This window comes from Lolium rigidum, chromosome 7, assembly GCF_022539505.1.
Source record: "Lolium rigidum isolate FL_2022 chromosome 7, APGP_CSIRO_Lrig_0.1, whole genome shotgun sequence".
Lineage (NCBI taxonomy): Eukaryota > Viridiplantae > Streptophyta > Magnoliopsida > Poales > Poaceae > Lolium > Lolium rigidum.
Window position 1 is genome coordinate 89004890 of NC_061514.1, and position 11821 is coordinate 89016710.

General features: G+C 47.7%; 2 protein-coding genes across 2 annotated transcripts; both read left to right on the forward strand.

The window, feature by feature from the left end:
* The first annotated feature begins 3516 nt into the window (after nucleotides 1–3516).
* On the forward strand, nucleotides 3517–4675 carry LOC124675734 (expansin-B15-like). The gene is made up of 4 exons (XM_047211810.1): nucleotides 3517–3673; nucleotides 3787–3899; nucleotides 4003–4193; nucleotides 4351–4675. The coding sequence occupies exons 1-4, from the start codon at nucleotides 3517–3519 to the stop codon at nucleotides 4673–4675; spliced, it is 786 nt and encodes a 261-aa protein (XP_047067766.1).
* Nucleotides 4676–10254: 5579 nt separating this feature from the next.
* Nucleotides 10255–11456, forward strand: LOC124671640 (expansin-B15-like). Its single transcript, XM_047207989.1, has 4 exons — nucleotides 10255–10411; nucleotides 10509–10621; nucleotides 10716–10918; nucleotides 11132–11456. Exons 1-4 carry the CDS (start codon nucleotides 10255–10257, stop codon nucleotides 11454–11456), a joined length of 798 nt encoding a protein of 265 aa, XP_047063945.1.
* Nucleotides 11457–11821: the final 365 nt, after the last annotated feature.

An 11821-nucleotide genomic window follows, 5' to 3' on the forward strand; every position in this document is an offset into this window, starting at 1 on the left:
TCGATCTACCGAGGAATCAAGCAATCACATCACGATAATGATACCGAGATTTATTAATGGAGTTTGGGAAACTCGCCTACGCGGAGTATGACTACGAGCGCTCCTCCCGCTGCTATAACCTGTGGTTCCTCTCATTATATACACTACTGGAAAACGGGCCTTTAGTCCCGATTGGTATGGGGCTTTAGTCGCAGATGCGCAACCAGGACTAACCAATCGGAATTAAAGCCCCCCATGCATGTAAAATACATACATGAATTTTATCCTTTATCATGTTGAATTCCTCCATATTTGCAACATATATGATGATAATACCATGTTCTACATCGATTTATGGGGATTTACTGATGATCCCCATTATTTGGTTTATAACCCTGCAGAACAGAAAAACCCTGTTTTGCGTATTTTTCACTTTCAGAGACCTATACGGAGTCAAATTGACCTAGGATTGTTGGAGCATCATTTTTTCATCGAGAGGAACAACATGGGCACTGGAAGCACAACTGGAGAGGTCCGAGGGCCGAAAGAGCATAGGTGGCGCGACCTTGAAGGCTGGCCGCACCACCCACCTCCGTTCAGCCGTCGATCGCCCGTTTTCCCTAATTCTTTCGTGAACCGACGTATTTTACCCTAAAAACCACTATATATATGGCCCAAAGAGTTCTCGGGAGGAAAGCGCCGCAGAAAGACAGGAACACCAAAACGGAGGCTGCTGCAGAGAAGACTCCCAAGATGTTAATGGGAGAACTTGGCATAGATTTCTCATACAGGCCCGGGTGGGGGCGGGGGAGGCGACAAAAGGCTTAAACTTTTTTTATCAGACCAGTCAAAGCTAGGAGTGGTGGTGGTCCCCCCCTGCGCGACATACACATAGCTTTGCCAGTGGGCATAATCATCACGGCTCTTGGTTGCTTGACTTCCTTCTCTCTTCTTCCAATGGTACATATATATGTTTCTTATGTTAGCAAGTTCATATTTTATCCATGATAAATATATACATGGAATTTTGAGGATCACGATAAATGGTCTGTAGGTTGCAAGCTGGCTATACCATGTGCTTACTACTGAATGTTTGTTCATGTCGCCTTGCTTCCTAATTGTGTTCATCGAGTCTACATATCTTTTAGATGTATAAAGATCCCGGCATCATTTCCTCCAACAATGGAAACTTATTTGCCATTTAGACCGGAGAATTTATAAAGGAAATCAGATTTTAAATTTCTAGAAACCACACAATTATATAACCAAAGGGAATACGCCATGCCTAAAATCATCCCAAGAATATGTCAACTACCTGAATCTTTCATTGCTTGAGTAGCAAAAGTAGAAGCAGAAGGAGTCAAAAGCCAACTTGGCCAGCTTGATCTCCGCCTCAATATCGAACCTACACCTTTAGTTGTTCCAGCTCGTGAGGAAGACGACTATGGAATTCTGATTTCCTTTCTCTATCCACCCTAAGCCGGTCAAGAAGAAGCCAAGTATAGAAGGCCACCCCCTTTTACTAGTATTATTTAATACAAAATAGAGATTCTTATGTTCCCTCCTCAGAACATTTTCTCACTCCTTTAGTTTAGGTCAGGTGGCCTTGGTTATGAATATGCATTTGATCAACATTCGCGGATGCATCCGTTGGTCTTTTGAGTTTAGTTAACTCATAGTTCACGAACAATTAGTCGTTTGATATGCTTTTCGGTCTATATCAACATTTGTGCTTTTGTTAGAAATTTAGATGTTTTTTTTTCTGGTGTACAATCTGGAGGTATCATTAGTCCAGCAATCAACTCTTAAGAAATTGGGAATGACAAGTGGGACGCATCTATTAGAAATAGCATCACTTCGTTCTCAATCGACGATTAGAGGTTTTTATGAAATGTTGTGGAATTTTGTCCCGTGAACTTAAAGTGTTACTAATTGATAAATTTAAGCGAAAAGCCACGGTTTTATGCTATTAACTCTCTTTTTTACATGATCTTCTCTTCGGCCTTGTGTAGCACGATAAAACGAAACACACCGTATACCGGGTCTTGAGGGCAGGGCATTGAGGGCACCTGCATCAGCATGCAGAAGAAGGGCGGTGCTACAACATTACGCTACGTGGCGTTCTTGGTCGCTGGCCGGCCGGCATCTACGAGTCTCTGACCTGATTACAGTACTCAACAGCCCGCGCGCACTTACTACGACCACCACGACCGGTGTGCAAGTTTACTCCACGCGACGAGACGTCGCGCGCGAGGCACTGCATGCACTAGCTACCTACAGGGCGTATGAAACTATGCATGCATAACGCTTGGATCCCGGCGGGCGGCGGCCCGGCAAAGCTGCCCGGAATCACGGCTTCTGCTGCCATCGCCGCCGGCGGTCAGCAGCAATTCCGTCCAATCGGGATCGGGGCAACGGCCGGACGGGCGCGCAGGGAGCGATCGTGAGGAGTTGACGCGGACAGGATTTGGCGGCGGCCGATAGATACGCGCGCGCGTGGATTTGGGGAAGGCGGCCGGAGAATTAGTTGGTTGGTTGACAGTCCGTCCGGGAGGAAGGAGAGGCGTCTCGGGATTAGCAGCTCGATTACGTGCCTAACCGAAATAACCGTCTCGCTCATGTGAGTGTTTGCCTCGCTTATGTGGGTATTACCGACCACTAGGAAACTTGCTGGAGTGGAAATTGACACGGGCGCTTGTGAACGTATTGATCAACTGATGATTTGATCAATATGAAACTAGCTACTCGCCCTCCGGTCCTAAATCCTTGACGATGAACCGAGACATATTGTAGCCTATTTTACATAAATCCACAACAAGTATATATTTAGGGCCGAATGGAGTACTAGATCTATGGTGGGAGGAACCTGCAAAGAATCTCAAAAGTAACAAAAATAAAAATAGGTAATTGGACCACCAAGCGATGGCTATAAGCATTAGAGTGAGCCGAAGGAGCGTCGCAGTTTTTGTCCCTCCCTCACCGGAGTCGGGCAAGGTTTGACGTAATAGAGATTCTTGCATTAGACAGACGAGAAGTCGTGTTAAAACCCCAAAGGACTAGCGCACCAAGAACATATTGCAACGACAAAGGCGGAAACACTAGAAACGTACATGGAAGCCATAATTTGAAGAGAAATTAAATTTGCAATTTGTTAAAACCAAGGAGGTGCAAGTGAACTGCACTATCGAACTAAGGACCGTACAAGTGAACTGCACACAGAGGACGCCCCGGTCTACTAAGTGCTACTGTTATAGCTACTTGCTAGGCATACTTAGATGGTTAAGTAAATATATATGTAGCTAACTACATTTCAGATTGACATAACATGTTTGACCCTAAGCCATGTGCCATATGCATGCATCTGTAATTCTGGATGCTCACGAGTCACGAAGTCACATGCCACCCTTCTGCCGCCTATAAATAGAGCAACATTCCACCCACATAGATCACACCATCCCACACCTACCTGTCTCCTCCCAACCCTTGCAAAGCCCACACACTATTCATCCTAGATCGAGATTCCTAGCAGCGTTAGCTATGGCTTCCAGGTTCCAGATCCTGCCCTTCATCGCCATAGCTGTTCTCGCGCCCCTTATCCACCCGTGCTCATCCATCGAGTTTCACCGTAAGCTCTCAAGTTGGTCTGACGCCGGCGCTACATGGTACGGCGCCGCTACTGGCGCCGGGAGTGATGGTATATATACGTAGCTGTTGCTTAATGCATGCATACAGTCTTTGCATAATGATACACGAATTGAATCATCGATCCATGCATATTACTCACGTCTTGTTCTTATACGTACGTAGGTGGTGCATGTGGGTACAAGGGTGCCGTCGACCTGCCACCGTTCTCGTCCATGATCGCCGCCGGCGGCCCTTCCCTGTACAACTCAGGCATGGGCTGTGGCTCTTGCTACCAGGTATTTCACTGGTTATACATACTGAACTGATCCTGGCATGCATGCTAACACACGTGTAGTGCCGTGTCGTTTTCATGACATTTTGGCTGTGTTATGTATGCAGGTGAAGTGCTCTGGTAACGCTGCCTGCTCTAGTAACCCCGTGACTGTGGTGATCACGGACGAGTGCCCCGGCGGCCCTTGCCTGAACGAGCCGCACTTCGACCTCAGCGGGACGGCGTTCGGTGCCATGGCGAAGCCCGGCCAGGCCGACCAGCTGCGCGGCGCCGGCGTCCTCCAAATCCAGTTCACCCGGTACGTATATACTTACGCACGCATGAATGCACGTAGCTAGCCGCACTCTCGCCGTGTGCCGCTCGAAACGGCCAGGACACGTACATGCCACATGCGCCTCACCGCTCACGCATCCGATATATACAGTCCGTTAACTCTCTGTGTTCACGTGGTGCAGTGTGCAATGCAACTGGACTGGAGCGAAGCTGACCTTCATCGTGGACGCCGGCTCCAACCCGCAGTACTTCGCCGTGCTCATCCAGTACCAGAACGGCGACGGCGACCTCTCGGCCGTCGAGCTCATGCAGAGCGGCGCCGGGGCTGCGTGGGCGCCGATGCAGCACTCTTGGGGCGCTGTCTGGAAGTTCAACGCCGGCTCCGCACTGCAGGCGCCGCTCTCCCTCCGCCTGACTTCCAGCTCTGGCAACAAGCTCGTTGCCAGCAACGTCATCCCCGCCGGGTGGAACGCCGGCGCCACGTACCAGTCGACCGTTAACTACTAATCATAAATCAACACGTATTATGCTATGGTAGCACCGTGCTGCTACTACTACTACGAAAACTGAAATAAGGGCAAGAGCCGATGAGGAGGAGGCGCAGCCGCGTATAGTTCTCCCCTGTTGGCCCGTTATTTAGTCGATGTTTATGTGGACGTAGAAAACAAGTATGTAATGGCAGCTCAGTGTGACTATCTGTACCGAATACGTGCTATACAATATACGTACTTCTAAAGGCTTGTCCGATGCTGTATATGGTCAGTATTTTTTTCATGAAAATAGTAAACAAAAATACTACCTCCATCTGTGTCTTATTAGTTTTGTTTAGATATGGATATATATAGACACATCTTACAGGTCGGTATATCCGTATCTAAAAAAAATTGAGACACTTAATTTTGGATGGAGGAGTAAAAAAACAAAACATGGAACACAAAAGAAAAAACGAACATGTTTATAATTGGCCACACAACAAATGCAGCCCATTTAAGCAGGACCGTTCCATGCTGCTTAAGGCAGGGAATAGGAGACCATTTCTTTTCTTGTATCCAACAAGCATTAGGCAAAGGAAAAAAATGTATTGATGCAGATTATGAAATCACTAGAAAAAGGCTAGATTTCGTAAATACTAGCTAGTTCTATATATTTTTGACATGTGGCACGTGGTATGTTTGATAAGTGTCACACTATGAATTTTGGTAGGATCTCCCATCCCATGATGAGAGGTACATTTTTTACATGTGACGCGTGGTATGATTGACAAGTGTCAACAGTTCGTCCTAATCGAGAATGGTTTTCATCATTGAGTTCGTCGTGTCGAGATCTTCGAAACTAGATTTCATGTTGATAGGTTTCGACAAAATGTTTGCACTTCAAATACTACTACAGTTGTAATTTATTAAGTACTTTGCTTTTTAGTATATTTTGTATCTCTTGTTGTTAGTGTACATGTACCTCACCATGAAATACAGGTGCGTTATACTTAGTACACGACATTCTTGGAAAATGGAAGTACGTACATGCTGCACCTGGAAGTACAAGATGTGTACTTGAAAGTACGAGCGCTCCACCTGACCTCAAGCTCTAGCAAGAAGCTCGCCGCCTCACCGGCTGGAAGGCAGCGCGACGTAGTAGCTGACCGCTAAGTACTAAATCAATATGCTAGTTTCTCACGTAACCACTACTGCACTCGCGCAATGTCTTCTTCTTTAGACCTCATGTTAAATCTTCAAGCCTTCTTCATCTACAAACGCCCGACTTTGGAATCCACGAGGCCCACCTCTTCCTTGTCGTGAAGATTTCAACCGTGACTTGCTCAAGTAGTTTTCAGCTTGATGCAACTCCACCTTTGCGTCCTCCTTCACCTGCAAGTTCGTCCAGTGATCAATCCAATAACAAGCTTGTTTAAGCACACTAATAGGATCAGTTGGACAAACTTTCTGAAAACAAGCCATATTTCTTGCTTTCCAAATACTCCACGGGATCCTGCTACCTGAACTGTAAGCAATTTTTTCTTCCTTCCAACGAAGCCACCAAGCCAGGTTACCAGGCAGTTGATTCAAATTGGAAATTTTAAGCAATTGCACATCTAACAACATTCCAAAGGTATCTAGCTAGCGGGCACTGGAAAAGTATATGATTAATTGATTCATTTTTCCCACAGAAGAGACAACCCGGTTCACAATCCCCATCCCTTTGCAATAAAACATCCTTGGGCAGATTGCGTTTCTTCAGAACCAACCAAATAAAAGTTTTGATGCGGAGTGGGATTTTGATTTTCCATACAAACTTATACGGAACCGTGCCAAAATGTTGTAAGGCTGAATAAAAGGATTTAGTGAAGTACTCTCCTGATAGAAGCCATACAAGCCTATCTTCCTCATTAATTAAAGAAATACCCTCACATTTCCTTTTCATCCACATAGCACCTCTCTCATCGACCATAGCTCTTCTAGATGTCAGATTCTCAACCCCTCTTGCGAACACAGCCCTGCACCATAATATTTGGTTCTTGGGATGTAGAGAAAAGTCTAGGAAAACAGTTTGCTAGAGAAAATTTTCTCCCAGCCAACAGTCCTCCCAAAAGCTTGTTCTCGTGCCATTCCCAATTTTTATTTTGCAGCAGCTGAAGAAAAGTTTTTAAAACTCCATCAGTCCTTGCTAGAAATGTGAGCCACCATTTTTGTGCATCACCTGTCTCAGCATACGCGAATGCAATTAAATATTTGCTTCTAAGCAAGGTTTGCCAAACTCCTTCACTATTAAAGAGTTTCCATAACCATTTTGCTAATAGAGCAATATTTTATGTCAAGGTTAAGAATTCCTAGTCCACCTTGATCCTTAGAAGACACACTTGACCCCTTATTTCTCCCGTTTGTGTATAGTTAGATTACATACAAGCTAGCTAGGCTTATGACTACTTCCGGTTATGTATGATGAACAGTATATTCTGACTTTTCTAGGTCAGTGCCAATGTATGCTTGGCCGATCTGTAAACGGTCGCCAGGACAAGATACCTGCATCAAAGCATGCAGAAGGAGGGCGGTGCTACAACGTCACGTTACGTTCAGGCCGTGCTCGGTCGCCGGCCGGCTAGGATCTACGAGTTTTTGACCTGATTACAGTACTCAGGAGCCCGCGCACTTATTACGACCACCACGACTCGTGCAAGTTAACTCCACATGATCGACGTAACGTCGCGCGCGAGCCACAGTTCGTGCAGCAATGTACCCTCCATATGCATGTCACTCGGATCCTGGCCGGCCTAGCGCACGTTACCATCAGCCAAACTCTCGCGGGAGTCGGGACGAGCATTGTCAGGGAGAGGCCGGCATAGCTGCCCGGAATCACGGCCTCTGCTAGCTAGAGCTGCTCGCCGCCCGGTGGCCTGGCCGGGTCAATGCGCGCGGGGAACGGACGGGCCGGGAGCTAGCGTGGGGAGTTGACGGGAATAGGATTTGGCGGCGGATGATGGATACACTCGCGCTTGGATTTGGGGAAGCCGGCGGAGATTGGTTGGTTGGTTGACCGGCGGGGAGGAAGGAGAGGCGTCTCGGGATTAGCAAGAGCTCCATCGCCACGCATCTTACGTCTCCAACTGAAATAACGGTCTCTCGCATGTGCATTCTTGCCTCGATCCTGTATGTGGGCATCACAGAAATAAATACCGATCACTAGGAAACTTGCTAGGGTGGAGATTTACACGAGTGCGCTTCTGAACGTCTCGGTCGATTTTTTTAAAAACAAAATGAAGGCAAAAGTTTTGTTTCATCTCATTAATTAAGGAGTTTTAAGAGTTTCTACAACACATCACCGAGCAAAAAAGTTCACAATATAAAAGCCTACTCTCACGTCATAATTGCACGTAAGTGCCTAGCACCCGCCCTCCTCGATTCACAACTGCTCCCCAACCTACAAAAGATGTCTCTTCATCCTCTATCGAGAGGCAGAGGCGGCGCCTAACTCCTTCCGATCTCCACCTCCACCGGCCAGGGCGTTGCTCTTGGTCCCCTCTCCCTCCGCATGCCGATCCGATTGCGGCAAGAGGGAGGGGGACCTTGTTCCTCTGTTCTGCCCTAGTATTTAGGGGTTGTCTGCTGTGGTGCGCCGTTGGGGTGGATAAATCTGTCTCAACTCTACTCCCACACCGACGACGACTTTCTGGGTGGAGACTCGGAGTTGATGGCAACGTGTCTTGATCGGTCTTTCAGATCGGCAGCTTGGTCTTCTTGTCGTTCTTTTTTATCTAGCGAGATTAGTTTCACGGTTTATCGCTGTCATTCGTTGTTATCCGCGACGGCGCTGGCGGCCAGGTCGGGTGGTTCTTCTGGAGCAAAGATGTTTGTCCGGATGTGGTGGATATGCAATTCTTCTTCGACTTCGTCGACGGGAGGCGTCATATCATGGTCCAAGATAGCACGGGGGCGTCCCCTCCTGTCAACGTGCCACAACGACATGTGCCTCACTACTTGCAGCAGGCCTATTCATAAACTCACAAAGCCTCGTTGGCGATGGTTCTTTTTTGGATATTGCAATGGTGGAGGCTCAGCGTCACTTCCGGTGTCTGTCTCGGAGGTGCTGGAGTTGGGCGGCAGCCGCTAGCTACGATGGTTGCAGGAAACCCTACGGATCGTTTTGTATTTCTCGATCTTTTACAATTTTATCTACAAATTTAGGATACTCATTTTATCGTTGTTTGTCTTTTGGTTTCCATGTGTGTTGCTTCATGTAACTTGATTTTCAATTAATAAAATATGTGGTTGCTCTGGAAAAAAAATGGTGCCCCAACCTTGATATTTGAGAACACCGAGGTAGGCATGAAAGAGAGATGTTACGAAAAAACTGAGTGTTGTTTTCGTTAAAAATCTCCCAAAGAGGAGAGCATGATAAGAGATTCCAAAGATTTGCGTCTCACGCCATGGATGTTGACGAAAGCCTTCACCGAGTCCAAAGTTGGCCAAAGAGTTGTATCAATCGATAAGAGCCCAAGCCAATGAAGGATCATGTTCCAAATTCTCGACACAGATCGACATTTGAACATGGGATGGGCTGCGATCTTGGTTTCTCTTTTGTATAATTCATATAGACCAAAATTTGAAAAACCTCGACTCTGAAGACCGGCGGCGGTCCATACTCGGTTTGGAAGGAGGAGCCAAGCAAAGAATTTGCATTAGACATCGGAGGGGGGCCCAATTTTTCCACACCGTCACAGTCGTAGAGGGGAAAAAATTAAGCCCTCAAATCGATCCCTATAGGTCGCCGCCGCCACTAAGTCGGTCAGATTCGGTGAATTCCAAGCAATGCCATCCCGAGTGCCCTCCAAACGATGCATGTGTGTCCATAGGTCAACAAACTCGAAGATGTGGTGTAAAGAAATACCTGTGGTGGTGTTGATATAATGTGATCCAAAAATCCTCACGGCCTTCTTGACCTTGAAGTCCTTTCACTTGTAGGTGGCAAAAATGGAGGGGGCGATGTTTTTGGGCTTGCACCCTTGCAGCCAAGGTGTGTGCCAAAAATTTGCAAAGTTTCCGTCTCCGATATATGATAATTTCTTTTATGGGGCAACTTCTACTATGGCTTCCAGACGATTATTCTGGTGCTACTTAGTTATACTAGATCTAATTAACAAGCAATGCATAATTTCAAGAGAAATTGAATTTATAAATTTGTTAAGAACCAAGGAAATGCCAATTTGCTATGCATGCATGGTGCCATGGTCCCGATTGTATTAAGGTTAGGACAAGTGAAGTACACACAAAGGATTGCCCTATATCTACCAAGTACTGTACGTACTGCTAGCAAGCTAGGAGTACGTTAATATATGCAGCTAATTACACTTGAGATGGACATAGCATGTTTGACCCTAGCCATGTGGCATATGCATGGCACAATCCAACGGAGGCACCGAGATCTGTCCGCATGCATGCATGTAGGATGCTCACGGAGTCGCAGGCGACCGTTTTACTCCCTATAAATAGAGCAACCTTCCACCCACATAGCTCACACCATTCCACATCTACTTGTCTCTCTTCCCAACCATTGCAAAGCCCCAGATAGATTCGAGATTCCTAGCAACGGTAGCTATGGCTTCCAGTTTCCAGATCCTGTCCTTCACCGCCATAGCTATTCTCGCGTCGCTCATCCACCCTTGCTCGTCCACCGAGTTTCACCGCAAGCTCGCCAGCTGGTCCACCGCCGGCGCTACATGGTACGGCGCCGCTACTGGCGCCGGAAGTGATGGTACGTATATATTTAGCTAATCATCATGTCACAGAAATCCGTGTGTTATGGTTAACTTCAGTCAGTAGTACTCATGATAATTCGTATACGTGTACAGGTGGTGCATGCGGGTACAAGGGTGCCGTCTATACGGCGCCGTTCTCATCTATGATCGCCGCCGGCGGCCCTTCCCTGTACAAGTCTGGCATGGGATGTGGCTCTTGCTACCAGGTACTTTGAACATATTATGGTATGCATGCTAAGTTGCTAACACAAGTATATACCGTGTCGTTTCATGACATTTTGGCTGTGTATATGTATGTAGGTGAAGTGCTCCGGTAACGCCGCCTGCTCTAGCAACCCCGTGACGGTGGTGATCACGGACGAGTGCCCCGGCGGCCCTTGCCTGAACGAGCCGCACTTCGACCTCAGCGGGACGGCGTTCGGTGCCATGGCGAAGGCTGGCCAGGCCGACCAGCTGCGCGGCGCCGGCGTCCTCCAAATCCAGTTCACCCGGTACGCATTTACGCATGAATGAATGCGCGTAGCTAAGCACACACTCGCCGCGCGCCGCTCGAAACGGCCAGGGCACTACAGGCCACATGCGCCCCACCGCTCACGCACCTTCGGGAGTACATCCGATATACTGTATATACTTTCTTACCTTTGTCGCCACAGACCATGCACGGTGCAAACGATCGAGCTGTCCTTTATTAATTCCCTGTTTTGCACGTGTTGCAGAGTGCAGTGCAACTGGGCTGGAGCGAAGCTGACCTTCGTCGTGGACGCCGGCTCGAACCCGAACTACTTCGCCGTGCTCGTCCAGTACCAGAACGGCGATGGCGACCTCTCGGCCGTCGAGCTCATGCAGAGCGGTGCCGGCGCGGCGTGGGCGCCGATGCAGCACTCGTGGGGCGCTGTCTGGAAGTTCAACGCCGGCTCCGCCCTGCAGGCGCCGCTCTCGCTCCGCCTGACCTCAAGCTCCGGCAGCAAGCTCGTCGCTAGCAACGTCATCCCCGCCGGGTGGAACGCCGGCGCCACGTACCAGTCGGCCGTTAACTACTAATCAAATATGCTAGTTTCTCCCTCCGGTAACTGTTTTATGCTATGTGCGCATATGTATGTGTTGGTTGCCCGCATAGGATGGTGCAACATGTAACCAAATACATATGTGTGTGGGTAGTTCGTTTGGTAGCGCAGTACTACTACTACGAACTGAAATAAGGGGAAGATGCCGATGAGGAGGAGGCGCAGATATGTACGGGTATAGTTCTCCCCTATTGGCCGTTTAGTCAATGTTTGTGTGGACGTGTAAAACAGGTATGTAATATCAGTACCTAATACGTGCTATAATATAAAGTGAACTGTGTATTTCCTAAGGCTTGTCTGATGCTGTAAATGTTCAGTGTTTTCATGACAATAGTCGCCTTT